Here is a 24,189-nt window from a genome sequence, read left to right on the forward strand (position 1 = left end):
TCCAGCTGGAAGGACAGCAATGTAGATCAAGATCTGACCCAGTTCAAACTAAATAGCAAGAACAAAATATGAAAAATATAAAGGAAGCAGAGGGGAACAGTCAATCAAAAGTAATATTACATCCATTGAAAAATGGCCAGACGAGAGGGATTCAACTAGGAATAATTTACATTTGTTACGGTGTGTGAATCAGGCAGGACCCAAATGCAGATATAAACTGAAAAACTCCTTTATTTCAAGGCTAGGCGCAGATAAACAAAGACAAAACAGAACACTCACCGAAGAACTAGTCATGACACAAGACGAACCGACAAAGACAGACAGAAAAACCCAGAACTCAAATACACACAAGACTAATCACACAAACAAGACACAGGTGAGGAGGGAGGAGAAAACACAGGGACACCAGGTGAACACAATCGGGTAAATTAGACACACCAGGGAAACTAACGACAGGGAACCACAGACCAATTTAAACAAGACACAACACAGACAGAAACAGGCAAGACAGGAGGTGAAGACCTTTAAAAATAAAACATGAAACGAAAGACAGAAAAAGACAAGACAAAAATACAATACAGACAGATCGTGACAACATTGCAGTCTTAAGAAGGTGTGGCAGACCGAAGGGGAAGTATAGCATGGGAATTACAAACCTAAAAATCAAAATTATAATTTCCCACAATGGTTAAGGCAACACCATTCTGTCTGAGAACATTTAGTAGCTAGACGTGAATTTAAAACGAAAAGTAAAAATAACAGATACAGTTTGTATCAACTCAGTATTTTGCCTTTAGGGACCAACACTTTATTGAAGCCAGTTCATGTGGGAGGATACTAAGCAAAAAAGGACTAGGAGGAGCCTCTTGTTTTGATCGAGCAGTAAGATAACAGTCACTCACATGTTAAATGTTGGACATATGAGTCTTATACAAATACACTGACAGCAGCACTCGGTCTAGCCTTGAAGACTCGCTCTTTGTTGAGCATGGGCTTAACAGCAGAGAGCCACTCTGTTCCTCTGAGTGATGGAAACAGCATACCTTTGATAGGACTGGGAACTTATGGGGATCCCCGCACGGTAAGACACATTATTTAGGTTGCTTGTAGGACATATATTCATATTTTGCCTGCAAGTCATAAACACAAATTCATCTGTCACTTCTTCAAAAGTATTATTTACTCAAGAGTTTTCATTTGTTTTATAGACCCCTAAAGGAACTGGATATGAATCAGTCAAACTGGCTATTGAAACAGGGTACAGACACCTTGATGGAGCTTTAGTCTATTTCAATGAACATGAGGTGGGACAAGCTATAAGGGAGAAAATTGCAGATGGAACTGTGAAGAGAGAGGACATCTTCTACTGTGGAAAGGTTTGAAAACTTTTACCCAAAACAACCTTCATTACCACTGATACATTATCACAACATTTATTAACTGTTAATCTGTACTGATTATTAAGCTGTGGAACACATTCCATTCCCCGAATTTGGTTCGACCCGCTTTGGAGAAAACTTTGAAGACATTACAGCTGGATTATGTCGACCTCTATATTGTAGAAATGCCCACAGCCTTCAAGGTATTCATGCATCTAATAAAACATTTGTTGAGATTGTTAAAGACTGCATTAAAAAAAAAAAATGGTATTATAATATTTATTTATTTTGCAGCCAGGAGATACATTTTACCCCAAAGATGAGAACGGAAAGTGCATTTATCACGAGACAGATCTCTGTGCTACATGGGAGGTGAGAATGGTTTGTGAATCATTTATGGTAAACACGGACTTTACTTTAGCTGTGCATACTTAAAAATGTCGCCTCCAACCTTATCTGCTCAAGGACAGCAAACTTTTATGACGCTCATATCTTGTGCTGTGTGCGTCTAAAGGATTTCTGCTCAGTCTAATTGGTTTCCCATTATTTATTTTGAAAGGCTTTGGAGGCTTGCAAAGATGCAGGGCTGGTAAAATCTCTTGGAGTCTCCAATTTCAACAAGAGACAACTGGAGTTGATCCTCAACAAACCTGGGCTAAAACACAAGCCTGTGTCCAACCAGGTACAGACAGGATAATAACGCATATTTGTTCTGGGGAAAAGGCAAATCCAATAAAAAGAACATTAAACTATGGACTATCTGACAAAGCCAAGAAAATGCCCTTATGTCAGTGACCTATATGCAAAACACATAGACTACCAACATTGGGACATAAATACAGGACTAATACTCAAAGTAATTCTGTATTTTTTTTAGGTTGAATGTCATCCCTATTTTACTCAGCCCAAGTTGCTTGAGTTTTGCCGGCAGCAAAATATCGTTATTGTTGGATACAGTCCATTGGGGACATCTAGAGATGCATCATGGTATGGGACATATTTTTTTCTTTTAGTATTATGTGAATGATATTGTATGTTGCATTGCTCAAGGAGCTTGAGACTCAGTATATTCAACCAATAAAGCCTTTTTAAATCTAAGAGAAAATCAAAATAATCACATTTATTATCAAATGTTACTTTGTTCTAAGCTTTAATGCACAACTATGACCTTTGAACTATACATTTGTATTTAACCTTAAACATAACATGTGCTGTGTCATAGTATTATATAATTTATTTCAACAGGGTGAACCTAAAATGTCCACCTTTGTTGGAGGATCAACTCCTGGCATCGATTGCTAAAAAGTATAACAACACAACAGCCCAGGTGGCCTTGAGGTTCAACGTGCAGAGAGGAGTGGTGGTCATCCCCAAGAGCTTTGACCCTGTCCGCATTAAAACAAATTTTCAGGTTTGTTTCATGGCACATTCATGCGGAAAATAACCTCTGAAAATTCATCCTATCATGTTGCCATTGATCTGTTTTCTAACTCCTCCAGATATTCGACTTCTCTCTTTCCGAGGCTGAGATGAAGGCAATTGAAGGATTGAACAAGAATATTCGATTTGTAGAGCTTCTCATGTGAGTATAGAGCATACTTAACAATGCATACTGATGTTTGGTTAGTGTTATAAATAAATAATTACGGTTTTTTTTACTCAACAGGTGGTCAGATCACCCAGAGTATCCATTCCATGATGACTACTAGATGCAACAGATGTCAAGACTTCTATTAAATGTGATAAAAGTAAATTGGCTTATTAACTTGATTGCTTTTTCCAACGTGTTGTGCTTTATTTTGAACATGATTTTGATAGTAGGACTCTTATTGTACATGTTATGAAACATTTCTTTTATACAACTTCATTGATTAAAGCAACTTCAGAGAACAGATTTTCATTATTTCATGATACAGCTTCTCGTCTGAGAGAGAACGAGAGAGAAGTAGAGGAAACAATGTATGATGTAAATGTAAAACTGAAATGTTTTGCTCTAGAACAATTGCCAATTTGAATTGTATTGTTGTAACAATGTATTCATGAACAGGGCACTATGAAAGCAAATAATAAATCAAATAAATAATGCTACCTTAACGTGCCGTAGGAAATATTAGAGTCGTGCCGATAGAAAGTAACGCAACAACACATTAACGTTTGGTTGCAATTTTTTCTCCTAATTAAGGTCCTTATTGTCATTGTTTCCCTTGTGTTTTTCTGATTCAAGGCTTACCAGCAGCCATTTGCCGTTGTTAGTTGTGCGAGTGGGTGCATGTTGCCGTTTATACAACCAGCGAACTCGGAAGTAGTAAAAAGGTTTCCGAGTGTTACTGAAGGCACCATAACAGCTATTCCAGCCTGGCTAGTTTTTGCTAGCACGACGGCTAATGCGGATACACTACGTACAGACGACGGTAAATTATACGGAAAAGGACACCCAGTAAAACAAAGCAAAAGTACTAAAGCGTGTTTTCTGATTCCTGTTCAGTCGACTATCTCGGCTAACGTCAATGCTAGCTGCGCAATGAGCAGCAGTGGCTAAGTTGCTTTTAGCAAATTAGCTGTATGCTAGTTTTCATTGCTTTAATGAATGGGGGCACACCAGTCAACAATGTACGCTTGGTACTAGCCTCCTCCTTGTTGTGGTTCAGCTTGTCTGGTACATTAGCTATCAGGTTCTCAGAGACGTGGACGTAGTTTATTTAAGGAAGGAGCGTAGTTACGTTAGCGAATGAACCGAGCTATCGTCGGGACTAAGACAACAGTGGATAACTTTGTTTGAAATGAAGCATCACGAAGAAATCATGCATTATCCAGGTACATAAACGGAGCAATAGCAATGTTAGCTTGCGTGACATAATATCGCAGCCTACATTGTGACGTTAACTATCAAGACGGGTGCTTTTGTTTACAAACTTATTTTCAAATTCAGTGATCCTCCCTGGCCCTGCATAGAGGATGTATGTGGGAAGAAATGATGGTGTTTTGGAGTGACCAGGTAGGGGAGTGGTGGAGCTGAAGACTCCCCGGCTTGGCCCGGCCCGCTGTTGACGGAAGATGGGAAACATTGATCATTAGCAGCTCGGTTGTTGTATTTTTTTTTTGGCTTTCACTTTTAACCGGAATATGATCAGTGATCGGGATGCCCTGTCATTGCATTGATTCGTTTTTTGGGGAGATTTGAAGGATCATGATGGAGGAACTTCCCAAAGACGGATATTATTGGAACTTAATCATGGACTGTTGAGCTCAACCATTTTTTAATTACCCATTATTTTTAAAGACTGTTTCACTTGTACCACACCAACATGTCTGCATTTGCAGAGTTCGTCCCCCCTCCGGAATGCCCCGTTTTTGAGCCGAGTTGGGAGGATTTCTCTGATCCTTTAGGATTTATCAACAAGATCCGACCCATTGCAGAGAAAACGGGAATCTGCAAGATCCGACCCCCCGAGGTAAACTCACATATCATTTTAAAAAGAGATTGTATTCCATTATGCATGGATGTGCCTCATATGCTCCTTAGTAAGGAGTGGTGGTTTGCTTGGGCCTTAAGCAACGACGTTACTAGTTACCATTAATCTAATAGAGGTCATATAAGGCTTTATTTATTTGCACTCACCGGAACACATTTTATACTAAAGTGACAATGGGTTCCTTTATTGTCCATGAAAGTTGGCCAAAGACGAAGTAAACTCAACAGTTCCGGTTACAATGTCTTTGTTTGTTTTCCTCATGGCTAGCTAAGTTAACAGCAGAGTGATTATTACATTAGCTTTGAGGATGCGACATTGGGCCACAGACAGGCCTGTCGCTGCTGTCACACCATTAAAACCCATATGTATACCTTATTAAATACTGTGGTTACACTAGCAGACTTTTCACTGTTAGGTTGTGTGACTGTAGACAGCAATACTGCACACATGAGCAATTGCTGTTAGTAGATTAAGATGACAGGACATCTAATTCTAGCAAATCAGATGGTAGAATATCACTTTCCCCTAACATTCATCCATTATAACACTCTTAACTTCATAGAAAGGTCATCTATTTACAGATGAAAGCTGCATGGTTTGCTGCTATTATAAAAAGTGCAATATGTGTAACAAATATAGGGTTCCCTTGCTTTTTAGTTTAACAAAAACATTTATCAAAAGTTTTGAGCGTATCCCAGAAACAAATAAACACTGTCGTTTTGTAGTTTCTTCCATCCTCCTAACTAAAATCTACCATAACCGCATATATACATATATCTGTGCCTCGTTCACATTTAAAACCAAATTGACTGTCAGCAGCTGAAATATATTTGGAATCATATCGAGGAAAAGTTGTTATTCTCAAAGTATCCTAGCCAGGGCAATTGTTCTGTAGTATTTTACACATAACCTTTTACTCAAAAATGTCTTTGGCTACTGGCCATCATTCATAAATAGAGTCAGTTATTGCAAGCATTAACAAACCAGAAGAACACATAGCAGCAAGTCATGAGCATAATTCAGATGTTATAGAGGTATTTGGTCACATGCTTTGTTCACTGAAAATGTCTCATAACAACAACACCATCATTGTCAAAAACCTTACCAACATGAACACACTTCTTTAAAAAAAATTTTTTGAAAGTGCAGTATTTGTGCACAGGTCCCGTAGAAAAAGACTTGACTGCACTTTTCTGACAGTATGACGATGGGTAATATTAGTCACTAATTAGATAAGTCCTGCTCTATCAAGTGCTCTCATTTACTCATTGTTAAGGATTATTTTTTCTTGTCTATCAGGATTGGCAGCCTCCGTTTGCCTGCGATGTACGCAACTTCCGCTTCACTCCGCGAGTGCAGAGACTGAATGAACTTGAGGTGAGTCTGCCAAGAAGATGCCAGCAACCCTTCATTAAAGGCATGTCTTAGGAACTTTCAGAATGTGTTTTTACATATTTAGATATGATTTACTGACTTGTGCCGTTTTCCTTTTGAGATATGTAATTTTCGTAGTCTATTTCCCACTAACACTGATGCATATGAAGGTCATAATACAGGATTAGACAATAAAGACTCAATAAATATAGCCCAAACGGAGAAAATATGCCTTAAGAAACAATTAAGTGCACTGACAAGTGTCCTCTCTCCTCTAATTCTCCAGGCCCTCACTCGGGTTAAACTCAACTTCCTGGATCAAATCGCAAAGTTCTGGGAGCTGCAGGGATCCAAGACCAGATTCCCTCATGTGGAGAGAAAAGTGTTGGACCTCTATCAACTCAGCAAGGTGAAATACAGCAACTTTTTTTGAATGCTCCATTGTTTTTTTGTCTGATCATATGACAGTGCCAGTTTCCTTAATCTTTGCTGATTTGAACTCCTTCCCTGATGCTCGTCAAAACAGCCCTTTTGGTGTTTCAGAATCAGAAATCCTTTATAAGTGTTAGAGCAAAATGTGGCGTTAGTAGGCTCACATATTAAACAAAGAGGCGGCACACGTTAATAAAATACAATCAACTATAAATGAATGGTAAGAAATTGTAAGTGGCAGCATTTTTAAGAACGTAAGTGATCATATAAAACTGTTAAAGTAATAATAACATGAACACATTGCAGAGAAAGGGTATATTGCACCGAAGTAATTGTCTCTTTAACTAAGGTATAACAGAGGAAGTGACAGGCAGCCAGTAACAACAATTGTAAAATAGTACATGTGGCTCATAAGAAGTGTTATTTGTTTCAGACTGTGTCCTCAGAGGGCGGCTTTGAGGCGGTGTGCAAAGAGAAGAGGTGGTCCAAGGTGGCCGGCAGGATGGGCTTCCCGGCGGGGAAAGGCACCGGCTCCCTGCTGCGCTCCCACTACGAGAGGATCCTCTATCCATACGAACTCTTCCAGTCGGGGGCCACGCTCACTGTGAGTGCTGCTCGATTAACAAGCTAACACTAACTCAGTATAGGAGCTCTGACACACATTCATACGTAAAACACAGCGGTTACAATGTGGTTGATTACCTGAGGACGTTGGGGACAAACTTGGTAATGGGATTAATATGGGCTGATTTATTTGACATGTAAAGGGTTCCAGATTCATTGCAAGTGCGTTAACGTTGACAACCTTACACAAAACAAACATTTTTGAAAGTTGTTTTGTGAGTGTGTGTTGTCATCTGGTTAATAGACTTTTTGTTAACCATTGAGCTCATTTCGATTTGGCTGTTCTCAGTGTCCTTCTCAAATGTAAGTCTTGGCCTCACTTCAAACAGCTCTAGGCAAGATATCCCAACAATAAAGTACCCTGTTCTTCAAAACCCACAATAGAGACATTTGTAAATGTTTCCAGAACCCTCATTTGGTTTCACTCTTTCTCCAATTAGGGCATCCAGCGGCTATATGAGGAATGTGATGATGGGGAAGATGTGGACGAGGGAGTCGGCGAGGAGTCGGTGGAAGAAGAGGAGCTGGATGAGGAGGATGAGAAAGATGGAGACGGGGATGCGATGCAGGCCAAAGAGAGGCTCCTGCCTGAGAGACGCTCCAGGCGCCTTAAATCTGAGGTAGAGATTTTACATTTTTAAAACATAAATAAATGCATCCTTCTTGTGCTCTGTATTCTGTATGCTCTGTAGTCTTTCTTTTTGTCATACAGCCTGTGCTGCAGAGCCCAGTCTTCTCTGATTGGTTAGCTGTTTCTCACTCTGCTGCTGTTGTTTTCTTCCAGAGGGAAAACAAGGAGCCTAAAGGCCTAAAGATCTTCAGCACAAGTCCCAAGATGGTCAACTTGGGAATTCTATCAGCTGGTAAGGCTCGCTTTTCTGTTGACCTGTATTTAGCACAAACAAAGAGCAGGAAAACAACAATACTATGAACATTCCTATCCGCTAACCGGCACTTTCCTTATTTTTAGATGACGGATTCAGCAGGAAGCAGCGTCACCTCAAAGCCCAGGCCTTCGCTATTAAAATGCGACCCCGCAAGGAGACCCTGGAGGTCAACTTTGTGAGTGTGTTTGGCATTTTTCCTGACAGTTCATGTTTTTTTTATTATATATCTTTATTGTAAAATGTTACAATTCATTTCAACTAACGGCTCAAATTACAGTAAAATTAATGTTGGCAAGACTGGTTGCCAAAAATAAATGTTCTCGCGCTTTGAGGGAAAAGTGTGAAAATCTGCGCAGGTTTTAAGATCAGATGGAAGCATATTCCAATGTTTGATGGCGGTAAAAGAGAAAACAGATTGTGCAAAGGCAGTGCGTTCATTCTATCCACATGCGTGACCATCTCTTGTTTGTTTCGGGGTGCTGATCCCCCAGATCGACCTGTACCTCTGCCTGGTGTGTGGGCGGGGCGATGAGGAGGACCGCCTCCTGCTGTGTGACGGCTGTGACGACAGCTACCACACCTTCTGTCTGATCCCGCCCCTGCAGGACGTGCCCAAGGGGGACTGGCGCTGCCCTAAGTGTGTTGCTGAGGTAAAGCTTGAGGGGGCAATCCAAATTATTAAAGAAGGATTAAACATGTTTATTGATCATCCATCCATCCATTATGTATTAATATCTTATCAATTCTAATCCGCCACAGTATATATTGTAATATACATGTTTTATATTGTAGTACAATGTGCACATTTTTACTTTAACTAGTTATCATTTTAGATACACTTTTTTGATCTTGATTTGGGAAGTAAGCAGCATGTATACAAGGTATTGCACATTAATTTAAATAAAAAATAAATAGAAAATTAAATAAACAGTAACTATATACATTAAAAAAAAAAATGTGTGTATAAATATTTTATCCAGTTTTATTTTATATTTTATTTGACATTTTACCTAAATGTCAAATCTTTCAATAAATATTTGTATATTTTTTTCCTTCCAAAATAGAGCAACTGTCACAAAACCCAATTTCCCTTGGGATAAATAAGGTGTTGTCGTTCTGCTGCATGCATCATCCACACTGTTTAGTTTCCTACTGTAATGAGTGTTGTCCATCTCCCCTGACAGGAGTGCAGTAAGCCCAGGGAGGCCTTTGGCTTTGAGCAGGCGGGGAGGGAGTACTCTCTGCAGAGCTTCGGAGAAATGGCTGACCAATTCAAGTCGGACTACTTCAACATGCCTGTTCATGTATGTCAAATCCACACAGAACATGTTTGCTTCAATCATCTGGCTGTCGCACAATTGGAGGTTTCTCTCGTTTACAGGAGGAAAGATATTCTTATCATTTCTGCTTTGTCCCTCCAGATGGTCCCCACGGAGTTGGTGGAGAAAGAGTTCTGGCGCCTCGTCAGCAGCATCGAGGAGGACGTCATCGTGGAGTACGGCGCTGACATCAGCTCGAAAGACGTGGGCAGTGGGTTTCCGGTCAGGGACGGGAAGAGGAGGCTACTGGGAGATGAAGAGGTGAGAAGATTAGTATTATATATTCCCGTAAACTCCTAAAGTCTTGACTTAGTTTGTATTTTTTCACATGACTCAGAATCCAAACGGTTATTTTCGAGGGTAAATGGTAGAATCTAAGGATGCTCCAATTGGTCTGGGAAAATCTGAGCTTATTTATAATAGAAATAATCAATTCATAGTTTATATATTTGACAATAGATGGCTAAAATGTGTGAGGTATACAACTTTACTATCTTCCCTCCAGTTAGATAGACATCTAAGGTACTTATTCATTATTCATTATGTATCTGTTTGCTGTTATCCACACCCTGTAAATAATGTTTCATTAGTGTTTGTTTATCTCTCTTTAACTGCCTGTGTATCACCCTTGATAATAATAGGGGCATCTCTATTGCATATCACATTGAGCTTAAATAAAAGCCAATTTCATTACTTTATTGATTTTTTTAAATAGTTATATATCTGGTTCTTTTGGTGGGGATTCCCCTGTGTCCAAAATGCATTACCTGGGACTTGTTACTGATCAGACCCCCATAAAGATTCACCAAAAGCTTTTTCCATTAGGTAAAAACGTGACTTTTGCCCCAAAGCTAAAGAAAGCCCTCTGTTTCCTCTCCTGTTAGGATTATGCCAATTCGGGCTGGAACCTGAACAACATGCCGGTGCTGGAGCAGTCGGTGCTCACACACATCAATGTGGACATCTCGGGTATGAAGGTGCCCTGGCTCTACGTGGGCATGTGCTTCTCCTCTTTCTGCTGGCACATCGAGGACCACTGGAGTTACTCCATCAACTTCCTGCACTGGTAAGATTACAATAAGGACATACGAAAATAGACTGCAATTAAAAAAATACAGTGATATACTCTGAGAGACTCTTGTTCTTTCGTTTTTTTTTTTTACATTTGAATGATCCATTCTAACCTTATTCACAAGTGTATATCTTTCGTTTTTCCCTTTCTCCTCCAGGGGTGAGCCGAAGACTTGGTACGGCGTGCCGGCCTCTGCAGCGGAGAAGCTGGAGGCTGTAATGAAAAAGTTGGCTCCGGAGCTTTTTGACTCCCAGCCTGACCTTCTCCATCAACTGGTCACCATCATGAATCCCAACGTCCTCATGGAGCACGGTGTCCCTGTGAGTAGTCTGTTTGGTGGGGTTGATATAGAGTGGTGCAGGGATGATGTATTTTTGTAGGCTGGTCCGCAAGTTAATGTACAAAAAAAAAAAACACAATTTTAAGATACTTACACACTTTGTTCTGCACACTCTATCATATCTAATTAGATATTGGCTCCATGATGATTGTGTGCATATTCCCCCCTTCAGGTGTACAGGACCAATCAGTGTGCAGGGGAGTTTGTGGTGACCTTCCCCAGGGCCTATCACAGCGGCTTCAACCAGGGCTACAACTTCGCAGAGGCCGTCAACTTCTGCACCGCTGACTGGGTGAGAGCAAAGCAAATACTGGCCCCATTTAACTAAAAATACTTGAGAGAAGTTTTTTTTTTAAATGTTTAACTTTGCCCTTCCCTAGTTACCCATGGGTCGTCAGTGTGTATCCCATTACCGACGCCTCCACCGCTACTGCGTCTTCTCCCACGAGGAGCTGCTCTGCAAGATGGCTGCTGATCCAGAGAGTCTGGACGTGGAGCTGGCTGCCGCTGTCTGCAAGGAAATAGGAGACATGATGGAGGAGGAGACTAAACTCAGACAGGCTGTTCAGGAAATGGTAATTGTCTTTTCTTTGTTTATGCTTGATTTATGCATGTTTAAGGTGTGGCTGAATGGCTGTTATCTCACTTTGAATCTTAAATCAGGGGGAAGTAAACCTGATCGGGACATCCTTACTTTATATCATCCCAGTGATGGCATAATCTGTTCTCTTTCTACAGGGGATTTTGTCTTCGGAGCAGGAGGTGTTTGAACTTCTCCCAGACGATGAACGCCAGTGCTACAAGTGCAAGACGACGTGTTTCCTGTCTGCTCTGACCTGCCCCTGCAGCCCCGACAGACTGGTCTGTCTCACGCACGCAGCAGATCTCTGTGACTGTGCCCTCGGCAACAAGTGTCTACGGTAAGTGTTGGTTTGCTACAATGCTGCACAGTGTCTAATAAGTGAGGGAGAAGAACCCCGACAATGAGAGCAGGATCCTGAATCAACTTAAACGTTTTCTTTACTCATTAATGAAAGGCTCGCTGCACATTATCCCGGATTAACATGAGTGTCCTCACTGCTATAGAGAAATAGCAGACTGCTGAATGTTCAAATTGACCAATAAGAAACTAGTATTTAACCAAGCCGTGTAATAACACTAAATATGTTCAGCAGATAGTCAGGAAATGTTTGTTGTGGCCACCACATAAACCATATTTTGATGTTGACATGTGCTCGATGTGTTTCAGGTATCGCTATGATCTGGAGGAGTTTCCTGCCATGCTGTATGGGGTCAAGACCCGGGCTCAGTCTTACGACACCTGGGCAAAGAGGGTCAGCGATGGCTTGGCTGCCGACCAGAAAAACAAGAAAGGTTTTACACTTAAATCGCACTACAGGATATGTACATGTTGCATATTTCTATTCTGCCATTGCATGGTTGTTTTGTGTGTCTCCTAGATCTTATTGAGCTCAAGGTCTTGCTGGAGGATGCAGAGGACAGGAAGTACCCCGAGAAAGCTTTGTTCCGTCGCCTGAGGGAGATGGTCAAAGAGGCGGAGACGTGCTCCTCAGTCGCTCAGCTGCTGCTCAGCCGCAAGCAAAGGCACAGGTCAGTGGATGTTCATACACGGACCCTTAATGTAATCCAACAGAAAAGCAATTTAATGATAACCTAGAATGCACTAATACTTAGAATAATGTATTAAAGGCTAACCTATATGTCTCTTCCCATGTGTGTCTGCAGCAGCCGCCTGCGTTCTGAGAGCAGTCGTAATCGTACAAAACTGACGGTGGATGAGCTCAAGGCCTTTGTGGATCAGCTCTACAGGCTGCCCTGCATCATCAGCCAGGCCCGACAAGTCAAAGTGAGTCCCCCTTGATACCATAGAAGCTTACCCAGGCCTCATCCCCATTCTTTCACCGTCAAAACTATTGAATAACTGCTGAACCCTCCACGTCGTTTTTCCTCCAGGAGTTACTGGAGAACGTGGAGGACTTCCACGAGCGAGCCCAGGTGGCGCTGTCAGACGAGATGCCCGATTCCTCCAAGCTGCAGGCCCTGCTGGATCTAGGCAGCGGTCTGGATGTGGAGCTGCCGGAGCTGCCCCGACTCAAACAGGAGCTGCAACAGGCCCGCTGGCTGGATGAGGTGAGAGCACAAACGGCTTGTGTGCATTTACTCATAGTTGTTGTAGTTGCAGCCTCGTGTAAAACGTGTTGTCCTCCTATTTAGCTCCTATAAGGCCTAATTTCACCATCAACCTTTTTTAAACTGTGAAACTCAGCGTTTTTTATCTTAAAATTCTAATACACCACTGTATATATTGTAGGACATAATGCACATTTTCACTTTGAACTTGTCACCCTTTTTTATTTGATCTTTTATCAATTAAACTTTATCTCCATATGTTGAATATCTTTAGTTTATTTAATATGTTCCTAATGTTTATATAAAGATGTATGTTAAAAAAATTATTTGTATTTTAATTTGTTATTCTAAAATGTAGCACCTGTCACAATCGCCCGGGATAAATCAAATATTCTAATTCTGGTTCTGATTCCCAGGTGCGCATCACCCTGGCAGAGCCTCACCGCGTCACCCTGGAGCTGATGAAGAGGCTGATAGACTCGGGGGTCGGCCTGGCCCCCCACCACGCTGTGGAGAAGGCCATGGCCGAGCTGCAGGAGATCCTCACTGTCTCCGAGAGATGGGAGGACAAGGCCCGCGGCTGCCTTCAGGCCAGGTGAGCGTGCATGTGTAACACATCCGCAAAATACTTCATGGGAATGTTGGCACTTTCTCCATTTCCGTTCATCATTTAATAAAACATATTAGAGACGAATGTATATATTTTAAATTAAAACATATTTTATATATCTTTTATTAGACATTTTACTCTTACTTCTTATGTTTGGATACATCTTTATTTTTTAAATTGTATCTTTTATGGGACATTTAACTTTTCATGTTCATACCAATAAACACAAACTTCTTGTGTTCAATTCAATATATTTATGCTACATTTTTATTTATTTATCACCATTTTCTTTTATTCTTTTATGAATGGGATACATTGAAGTATTCTTATTGTAATTGGTGCTAGTTACAAAAAATAGTTAACTATACATTTACTGTAGTCATACTTGATAATCATGGCTGTCTGTCTCTAATAACCCCCCTCCCCCCCCAGGCCTCGACACAGCTTGGTGACCTTGGAGAGCATTGTGCTGGAAGCTAGGAACATCCCAGCGTACCTCCCTAACATATTGGCCCTCCGCGAGGCCCTACAGAAGGCCAAGGAGTGGACTTCTAAAGTGGATGCCATTCAGGTACAAGAACCTGTTCAATCTAAAGTCACGTGTCCTCTTGAGGGACTGGTATTTGACCTTATAGCTCTTAAAAATCTCCAATGTCTCTAACAACTCTTCTCTCCCTCTGACAGAGCGGCAGCAGCTTCGCCTACCTGGAGCAGCTGGAGAGCCTGCTGGCCCGGGGTCGCTCCATCCCCGTCCGGCTCGACCCTCTGGGCCAGGTGGAGTCTCAGGTGGCCTCAGCTCGAGCCTGGAGGGAGAGGACGGCGCGCACCTTCCTCAAGAAGAACTCCACGTACACACTGCTCCAGGTGGGCCACCGTGAAACCATGTATTTGATGCATGTCTATCAGATGTATGAATCTTACATGTTGCTAATCCGGTACGCCTTTCTTTTTCTGACAGGTCCTCAGTCCTCGCATTGACATCGGCATCTACGGCAACAGCAAGAGCAAGAGGAAACGCGTGAAGGAGCTGATGGAGAAGGAGAGAGGAGGCTTCGACCCCGATGCCCTGAGCGACCTCGAGGAGAGCCTGGAGGAGGCGCGAGAGCCTTCCACCGTCGTAGCAGCCTTCAAATCAAAGGAACATAAAGAGGTGGAGTCCATCCACTCGCTCCGCGCCGCTAACTTAGCCAAAATGGCCATGGCCGACCGCATCGAGGAGGTGAAGTTCTGCCTGTGCCGGAAGACGGCCAGTGGCTTCATGCTGCAGTGCGAGCTCTGTAAGGACTGGTTCCACGGAGCCTGCGTGCCTCTGCCCAAAACGGGAACGCAGAAGAAGACGGGTGTGGGTTGGCAGAGCAACACCAAGGACTCCAAGTTCCTGTGTCCGCTGTGTCAGAGGTCGAGGAGGCCGAGGCTAGAGACCATCCTGTCGCTACTTGTGTCGCTGCAGAAGCTGCCGGTGCGTCTTCCAGAAGGAGAAGCCCTGCAGTGTTTGACAGAGAGGGCGATGAGCTGGCAGGTATGCATGGAGTTAGAGCTTCTCAGGTTACAACATTCACATGCTTTTATTTTGAACCGTAGCCATCCTAACTCTGGTCTGACTGTCCCACCAGGACCGAGCGCGTCAATCTCTGGCCACGGACGAGCTGTCCTCAGCGCTGGCGAAGCTGTCTGTGCTGAGCCAGCGCATGGTGGAGCAGGCTGCCCGGGAGAAAACGGAGAAGATCATCAACGCAGAGCTGCAGAAAGCTGCTGCCAACCCGGATTTGCAGGTACTTTATTGGATTTCACACTGTAATGCTGCATTAGAACAGAAAATACAAGAGTCTAGGAATCCTGTATGGAATGCACCACAAGGGGGCACTAATGGGTAAACATGAAATAGACCACAAGAGGCGAAGTCCCTCCATGGGACCTTATTTTGGAAAAATTATGTATTGAAGTCAATGGAGAGAGAAAATGTATCTTTCGATCCCGTTTGAATTGTGCCACGAATTCACACATGATGTTTGTCAATCTTAAATAATAATTTCCATGTCAAAAAAAGTCACAGTTTGTCATAAAACTCTTGAAATATAAGACTATGAAAAATACGCAACTAGAAAGACTACAAATCCCAGTCCTGCATGCTGGCTCTTACGGAACCGACTAACTCCCCTTGTGTGTATGTACAGCTCTCAACGTGCCCAGACTTGGAGTGATTTTCACCTCGTTTAATACTTTCCGCCTCATTCTGAAAGAAAGAAGTGAAATGTGCAACGTGACGGCCGTCTTTGTGTGTGGTGCGAGACGGGAGATGTAGTTCATTGAGTGGTTTCACACAAAAAAAAGTGTTACTTCACATTTTTACGACACATTTTAATTTATCTTTTAAATTGACAAACATCATATGTGTAATTCGTGGCACAATTCAAACGGGATCGAAAGATAATCTTTCTCTCGCCATTGACTTCAATACATACTTTTTCCGAAATAAGGTCCCATGGAGCTCCCCCGGAAAGGGAGGGACTTCGACTCTCTATTGCCAGTGTTACATTTGAAAAATAAGAATAACCTTTATTTTTGTTGTTACACATTTTTGAATTACAACTTTGGAATGTTTCAAGCATAAGGATATTTTGTATGGTGTTTAGGATATAAAAAGATGAGGCATGTATGCTTTTTGTTCTACATGTGGCTGGAAAAATCTGATTTATTTTGTATAATTTAAAAACATTACTTTTTTATTTTAAAAGAAATATATATACATTTGCATTTGAACACATTTTACAATTGATCCCATGTTCACTACTATTATATTTATATTTTAGTGTACATATTTTTACAAATGTCTTATTTTTACTTGAAATAAAATATATATATTGTAGTTTAGCCCACAAACCTTTACATACAGATTTCTGATTTAAATGTTTCTTATAATTTCTATTATGCTTATTTTGTATTTTAATATCGGAGCAACTGTAACGTATCTAATCAAATCAGAGACATTAAATATGTGTTTCTGTCCTTCCTCAGGGCCACATCCAGACTTTTCAGCAGTCAGGCTTCAGTCGAGCCGCTTCACCTCGCCAGTCGGTGGACTACGATGATGAGGAGACGGACTCAGACGAGGACATCAGGGAGACGTACGGTTACGACATGAAGGTATGTACGGCAAGCGATGTTGCTCAAATCACCTATAAGCAAGATATTCTACTTCTAATTCTTCCCTTTGTGGTGTCTGCATCGTTCCAGGACCCCGGCGAGGTGAAGCCCTACCTGTTCTGCGATGAGGAGATTCCCGTGAAATCTGAAGAGGTGGTCAGTCACATGTGGCCGGCCGTCACGCCGTCATTCTGCGCCGAACACGCCTACTCTTCCGCCTCAAAGTCCTGTGTACAAAGTGAGGCCACATTTTAGAGCATCTCTGTTTCCCTGGATCCCTAAACACATCATCTCCTGTTGTCTTTGTGCACAAATAACCTAGAGAAAGCTACATTTTGAGCACTTTTATGATAAATGTTCAACTCTGAGAGGTTCCATTTTTGTTGATTTGCTCTGAAATAAATGCCTTCATCATTTCACACTCAAAATATTGACGTTTCAGACATGACGCCCAGGAAGCAGCCCAGGAAGACCCCCCTGGTCCCTCGCAGCCTGGAGCCGCCAGTGCTGGAGCTGTCCTCGCAGGCGAAGGCCCAGCTGGAGGAGCTCATGATGCTGGGAGACCTGCTGGAGGTGTCCCTGGATGAGACCCAGCACATCTGGAGGATCCTGCAGGCCACACACCCCCCGTCTGAGGAGAGATTCCTGCAGGTCATGGAGGTAGGCGACGTCACGCATTATGCAACCTGATTGCGCAGCTGGACCCCAGGGAAATGCTGAGTCGTGTTTGGCTTGGGGTTTAAATCTATCGGTTCTGCTTAAAGGTCACCTATTATGCAAAATGCACTTTTACATCAACATGTGTAAAGAGATTCTGAAAGTTTCAGGAAAAAAGATTCTCTCTCTTTTTGTCCTGATCCATCTGAAAATAAGCTGATCAGATTTTGGCCACTTTATGATGTCATAACGATTTTTTGGCTTGTGTAACCATTAAGGCACGGACACACCGGGCCGATTATCGGAGTCGGTGGGCGTCAGGCCGACGGGCAGTCGGCCAAAGGCAGTCGGCAAAAGAAATCACTCTGATTGGCTGTTCAGCTTAGCGAATCAGTGCATGAGAAGCGAAATGGAAGTGAGGGACCCAAACAAACTATTAAGAAGGCAAATCTGAGATTTCATTTAACTCCAGCTCTCGACTCAGGTTCGGGAAAGCCCCATGAGCTTCTCGTTGTAAAGTGAAAATGGAACGCACGCTATTTGTTGTTTGTTTATATCATGCAGTCTGTCTTCCGGTTGTTGCCTCTTTTTGAATGACGAATGCACACTACCGCCCCCTGCTGGTAAGGAGAGTTATTGCCACTCACGCATGCGCAGTTCGTACGTGCTTCTTGGCCGTCGCGACGCAACAGTCGGGGTCCGTCTGTGTCAGTTCTTTGTTGTCAGATAGGCGTGTCCGGGCCTTTAGCCAATCACCAACCAAGGTAACCCCCCCACACACCTTATCACCTGAATCTCCTCCTAGAGCACCATTGTGTTCTTTTTAACCAGATATCTCTCAGAGGGGCGTGGGGAGGGGCTCCTTGTTTTCATCTAAAGTAACAGACAGAGAATCAGCACTTTTGAAACAGGGCTGAAACAGAGGGGATTATGGGATGCTGCAATTATCTGTTTGGTGTTTGGAGCCAAACACTTCAGAGACATGTTTTGTATATATCTGAGACCTGTGATGTATTGATGAAAAACAGTATAATAGGGGACCTTTAAGGGTTTTTCTGAATAGATGCATATGGCTCAAATGAAAGAAAATCATGCAACATTTGAAATGAAAACAGTTATCTAATGTCTTCCCTTCCCACAGCCTGACGACTCTCTGATGGATAAGCCTCTGAAGCTCAAGCTGAAAGAGTCGGAGAAGAAGAGGAAGCGGAAGTTGGAGCGGGCCGAGCACCACCACATGCTGATGGCTGCCGCCGCTGCCGCAGGTGGAGGTTCAGTGATGGGCGAGATGCGGCCAGGCAAGAACAAAGAGCTGAAACGGGTGGGTCTGGAACTGGGACTTGGGATTAAACCCAAGAAAAAGAAGCTCAAGCTCAACATGGACAAGAACCGGGAGATGAAGCAGATCGCCAAGCGCTTAGTCAAGGAGGAGAAGGAGAGAAAGAGGAAGGAGAAGTTGGTGGCCAAGGCGGAGGCCATGAGGGACGTGCTGGAAAAGAGGAAGGAGAAGAAGATCCTCGACATTCCCTCCAAGTACGACTGGTCCGGGGCGGAGGACTCCAACGACGAGAACGCTGTGTGCGCCGCCAAGAACTGCCAGAGACCCTGCAAAGATAAGGTAAGGACTCCTTCAGGGACACATATTTCCCCTCATTCTGGTTCTGAGAAAGCGGCTTTTCTCACAGTCTCAGCACTAAGCATTGGGAGTGTGTTGCAGTCGAAGAGGCACAAAGGGGGAGTCGTAGATGAATGATTAACACAGTGACAGTTTGGTAATTAACAGAGGTCATAGGCCGCAATGTGACTAAGCACTTTTTTTTTAAAAAGTTCTGTATATTTTTTTATCTATTTTTCCTTGAATATTCATTTAAAGACATGTATTTACTAGGACTAGTAAATAATAATTATCTCAGGATTATCAATACAGGCACATTTTTTCTACATTATTCGGTATGACAATTTGCCGAGTCATTTCACATTTAGTCCAAAAATGCTGCAATTTATAATTTTTTACATTACACGTCACTTGTTAGACGCTTTTATCCAAAGCAACTTACATACATTCAATACTGCGGGCAATCCCCACAGGAACAATTGGGGTGAAGTGTCTTGTCCATGGACACAGCGGAATGTTTGACTGCAGCGGGATTCGAACCAGTGGCCCTGTGATCCGAAGATCAGCGCACTACCCACTGAGCCACAACCTCCCTTACATGTCTGCATAGTCTTGCACTTATTTTAATTTGGGCTATAGATTGCCGAATGCAGTTTTCCAAAGCCTAAGGTGATGTCTCCGAATTGCCTTTAAGTCTTACCAACCGTCTAAAACTCAAAGACATTTGGTTTGCAGTGCTGTAATATAGAGAGAAATGTCAAATCCTTACCCTAAAGTAGCAAAAGGGGCCAATCTTCTTTTCTTTCTAACAACTAATCACTCAATTTAGACATCTTGTTAGCTCTTATCTAAACATTTTTAGCAATTTGTATCGTCAATTTAGAATTAAGTTAACATACTCATTTCTAGTCATTCACGTTTAGACAACCACAGATTGACTTTAGAGAAACTTGTTATAACACAATGAAGGAGGCTGGGCTTTAACATTGACTTTTCACACATCCCCTTTTAATTAAAAAGCTCACTCTATATTCAAAGGTGTAATAATACTCCCTGATGCAGTGATTTTTTTACCATAATAGTATCCTTTAAGTTGCTCCCACTAGCAGTCTCTTTAATATGCATTTAATCTGCATTATGTAACCCCACCAGGTGCAGACTGACTGTCATAATGCCATATTAAAATGTGACCCTTGTAGTTACATCCCCGACTAACAAGGGAGAAAGGCAGAAAATTCTGGTTTCATCGCGTGACGTTTGCTGTAAACACCTGGAGGTGGATGACACTGGTTCCGTTTGTTTGCTGAGTTAATAACAAACACTTTTCCAAATGAACTTCATGGAACGTTATTGAATATCAACAGCTGATAACCGCACTGGAACACCTTAGAGGGAGTTACATATCACCTATTAACAGGACACACTGATGCGGACAGCACTGAGACCCTGAGACAGCACTGAGACCCTGAGACAGCACTGCTCTCCGACACAGTGTTAACCAGTGGCCAGGCTCCGTCCAATCAAAGTGGAGGAACTGGTAGGCTTGCACCTCAGTGGGTGGGGTGGAGATGGTGAAATAAGGAAGGAGGCGCTCCTAACTGGAACTGACAACACCTGATGATTAACAGTCGTGCGGTATTATTGACATGCAGAGTATTAACTCTGCGGTTTCCTTTTCACATTCCAACGTATGTGATATTTAGTCATTTTAAAGGTGCACTTTAGTTCAGTTAGTTTTGTTATTCTACACAGGTTAGTGGTGTATAACACACAAGATCATCTACATTGCATCAGTGTTTGGCCAGTTTACTCCAGTACATTAGATCAATCAAATAATGACTGACTTGCAGCTTTAACGTGTGCTGGTAAAAAATTACCCACACGTTTTCCTGAATTTTGTGCCACATGCTTTTTTTGAATAATTGTCATAATGTTTCCTTTGAGTGGGGATGAAAAAAATCATTATTAACCCTTATAGATTACATCCATGGTCATATTTTACAACAAAAAATCCTCTTTTTTGTATTTTTTTATCCCAACAATTGTTTTCCTCTCCTGTAAAACAATGCATGACATGCGATTATGTAAGCTAGTACCAACACACTTCAACCAAAACATTTGTGATATCTGTCCATCGATGAATCTGCAGCTATAAGGACGTGTGTGTGGAGCAACCAATATTTTAAGCCCGCCCACTTTTAGGCAGTCCAATCAGATGCAATGGATTTGATTTAAATCGCTCTTTTAACTATACCCCTCAAATATTCAGCGTCTCTGGAAAATAAAGTGGTGCAGGAATATGTCCATAACCCTGATATGAGTTAGCATTTTAGCTCTTTCAGGTTTACCTAGTCTCGTAGTAAGCTTTTTTTTAAATTAATTTAAGGATAGAAGCCTGAAATAAGGTCTATGGTTAACTCAAGTTTAGGAGATTTTCACGTGTTTTACGACAAAGATATGTCAGTACCCCACTGGTGAATGTCTGAAGCTTCTATGTGTCTTCTAAACGGTTACTAACAAGTGGCTAAATGAGACTACTCCCCGAACATTAGCCACCTTTACCTTATCAGTGGTGACTTGAAGACATTTGACAGTGTAGTTCTTTTATAGTCTACATGTAAGGTTAATAAACATGTTTGCCACAGAGCTTATTTTCTGTAATATTCCAAAATCCTATTAAATGACCCCATTGCCTTTTTGTAGTTCACATGTGATGCTAACTTCTGGGTCGGCCTACAAGTATACATCATCACTGCACCACTCTATATGTCACAGTATAGACGCTCCTGCTCCTGTCTCACTGGGGCTTTAATGTACTCACATGTGTTCCTGTGTGTATCCAGGTGGACTGGGTGCAGTGCGACGGCGGCTGCGACGAGTGGTTCCACCAGGTGTGCGTTGGCGTTACGTGCGAAATGGCCGAAAACGAGGACTACGTCTGCATGGACTGCATCGGCAAGGCCGGCGGGGGGGACTTAGGGGTCACGGTGGAGGAGGTGGCGGAGGAGAGCGTCGTAGTGCTGTCCACATCCATGTGCAGTGTGCAACGCCTGCCATCAGTGGTGGCCTCGTGGTCGCACACACCCACTCTACTACACCCAGCAGCCTCACATCAGCCAGAGCCTCAGCAGGGCAGTTAGCATTTACAGAACATACTAAGACTGAGATTGAATACTGTACCTCACACAATGTACGACATCTTAGGGTGTATGGAAGACTGTAACTGTCCGGATTATAGAGCACAAGAAAGAAGATGCATCTTAAAGACGGAGATAAGAACAGTGTCCCTGTGTGGCTTCAGCTAACACACAAGATGTAGTCGTCCTGCAACATTTCTAGGTGTAGAAACGCCCACCAGCTACTTCCTGATCCTCAGTGCACCTTCTTACAGTCAAACACTTCCTCCAGCTGTTGTATTCAGTGCAAATAAACAATCGTGTCCCCCCAGTCTTTGTTTTACTGGACATCCTGATCTGCCTCCCCCCCCCCACCTGGCCTGGCCCCTCAGTAACATCTCAATACGTAGGACTCCAGACTAGCCAAAACAAATGGTTGTAATGTAGTGGAATTATTTATAATGTACATACTTTTACGCGATTAAAAAAAATGGATTGTGGCTTTTTTTCTTCTTTTTTTCTCACCTTTTAATAAACTATTCCTAGTCAAATGAAAAACAATTGTGATGCTTTTTTAAATGTTGTATTGGTTTGAATTAGTCTGTTTTAGTTTTGCCCTGTTTTTTTATATTTAGGAAAAATGTAAAGAATGACCTGTTTTTGTCTTAAAGAGAAAATGAAGAGAGGATAGAATGAAACAAAGTATTGCAAATACTGCATTTTTGTTTTTCTTGATTCTGCTGAAGCGTCAGAATGATTGTTGGGTCACATTCCTAGGCCTCAAACGTGACTTGTGGCCTCTTATGTCACAGAGAGGTAAGTTGTGAGTTAATCTTCACATTTCCTGTGTTGCTCATTAAGCTCAATTAGGTGAGACATGTGTTGGCATGTTGTGGAGCTCCGGTAGGAAAAATTGCATGTTGAATATGTTTTTTCCCTTCATTATATGCGGTTAAAACATGCATTTTGTGCAAAACAATTAATTTACACATCATATTGATTTTTATCTACCCTTTTTTCAGATACTATTACTTAGATTCTTGTTGTTTCAACATGGTTCCTTCATGTTTCTAGGTGGGGGAAAAGCGCCAATTTTCTAGGATTGACACATGAATATATAAACAGTAAAAAGGAAGGAGGTGAGAAGGGTTTGTCTCTTCTAACTCTAACCAAGTGAAATCCGGTGCGAACGGACCGGAGCTACTTTTGCCTCCGTCAGGTCCCTCACCTGTCACTGTGCTGAGTTAGAAGCATGTAATCACGAGGGGCCGCAACACATCAACCGTAATGGGACATAATTGATTGCGTAACTTCATCGCCCACTGTTTGTTGTGTAGACCCCCCTGCCTGAGAGAGGAATGTACGACCGTTGGCTCTCCTAATGAGCACAAAGGCGTTAATAACCATCTCTTTATAGCATTATATGGTTGGTTTGCTTCTGTGATTTGTTTTCTGCTCACGTCTTTCTCCCCAAGCAAGATTGGTAGACATACTGCTGTGTGAAATCAGAAACGTGTGCTGTTAATTCTTTGTACCCTTCTTCCAGTGATGGAAAAATCATTCAGATTCTTTGCTTGAGTAAAAGTACTAATACTACACTGTAAAAATACTACATTTCAAGTGAAAGTACTGCATTCACAATGGTAGAGTATGATTAGGATAATACACTTAAAGTATGAGGAGTAAAAGTACTCATGGGAGAGAAAACTCAAATAATATCTAAATATTTTTGAATAAACTTCACATCTAAGAAGCTGGAACTGTGGAAACATAACACAATTGCTGCCAATTACATTTCTGTTAACCCACTCATATTGTTTAATCTATACCAACCAATCGTATTTAATTACATTAAAACATTTAATTTAAATAGCTATTAAATAAATCGGTAAATTAATTGTAGAGGAGTAAAAAGCTCAAAAATAGCTTCCAAAATGTAGTATAGTTGAGGTATAAAGTATAGAATGAAAATACTCTGGTAAAGTGCCTAAGATGT

General features: G+C 42.0%; 2 protein-coding genes across 2 annotated transcripts; both read left to right on the forward strand.

Annotated features, from left to right (window-relative positions):
- The first annotated feature begins 473 nt into the window (after positions 1-473).
- Positions 474-3,473, forward strand: LOC117558283 (aldo-keto reductase family 1 member D1-like). The gene is made up of 9 exons (XM_034234348.1): positions 474-1,081; positions 1,209-1,376; positions 1,466-1,582; positions 1,674-1,751; positions 1,939-2,061; positions 2,257-2,366; positions 2,625-2,790; positions 2,879-2,961; positions 3,046-3,473. Exons 1-9 carry the CDS (start codon positions 989-991, stop codon positions 3,086-3,088), a joined length of 981 nt encoding a protein of 326 aa, XP_034090239.1. The 5' UTR covers positions 474-988; the 3' UTR covers positions 3,089-3,473.
- Positions 3,474-3,684: 211 nt separating this feature from the next.
- Positions 3,685-22,751, forward strand: kdm5a (lysine (K)-specific demethylase 5A). The gene is made up of 29 exons (XM_034234347.1): positions 3,685-4,831; positions 6,152-6,229; positions 6,513-6,635; positions 7,092-7,262; positions 7,723-7,902; positions 8,067-8,145; positions 8,253-8,344; positions 8,652-8,819; positions 9,354-9,473; positions 9,591-9,749; positions 10,373-10,554; positions 10,718-10,880; positions 11,073-11,192; positions 11,281-11,475; positions 11,639-11,820; positions 12,150-12,274; positions 12,361-12,511; positions 12,647-12,767; positions 12,875-13,051; positions 13,468-13,646; positions 14,094-14,232; positions 14,346-14,525; positions 14,620-15,180; positions 15,275-15,433; positions 16,677-16,805; positions 16,896-17,043; positions 17,248-17,465; positions 18,604-19,080; positions 21,921-22,751. The coding sequence occupies exons 1-29, from the start codon at positions 4,685-4,687 to the stop codon at positions 22,215-22,217; spliced, it is 5,220 nt and encodes a 1,739-aa protein (XP_034090238.1). The 5' UTR covers positions 3,685-4,684; the 3' UTR covers positions 22,218-22,751.
- Positions 22,752-24,189: the final 1,438 nt, after the last annotated feature.

The sequence above is a fragment of the Gymnodraco acuticeps genome, unplaced genomic scaffold (assembly GCF_902827175.1).
Source record: "Gymnodraco acuticeps unplaced genomic scaffold, fGymAcu1.1, whole genome shotgun sequence".
Lineage (NCBI taxonomy): Eukaryota > Metazoa > Chordata > Actinopteri > Perciformes > Bathydraconidae > Gymnodraco > Gymnodraco acuticeps.

Excerpts from the sequence above, each read along its gene's own strand:
- kdm5a (XM_034234347.1), top strand. The coding sequence starts at position 4,685 with ATGTCTGCATTTGCAGAGTTCGTCCCCCCTCCGGAATGCCCCGTTTTT. Across the intron at positions 8,820-9,353 it reads GCCCTAAGTGTGTTGCTGAG|GAGTGCAGTAAGCCCAGGGA; the intron begins GTAAAGCTTGAG and ends CTCCCCTGACAG. Across the intron at positions 10,555-10,717 it reads TCCATCAACTTCCTGCACTG|GGGTGAGCCGAAGACTTGGT; the intron begins GTAAGATTACAA and ends TTTCTCCTCCAG.
- LOC117558283 (XM_034234348.1), top strand. The coding sequence starts at position 989 with ATGGGCTTAACAGCAGAGAGCCACTCTGTTCCTCTGAGTGATGGAAAC. Across the intron at positions 2,062-2,256 it reads ACAAGCCTGTGTCCAACCAG|GTTGAATGTCATCCCTATTT; the intron begins GTACAGACAGGA and ends TATTTTTTTTAG. Across the intron at positions 2,367-2,624 it reads ACATCTAGAGATGCATCATG|GGTGAACCTAAAATGTCCAC; the intron begins GTATGGGACATA and ends TTATTTCAACAG.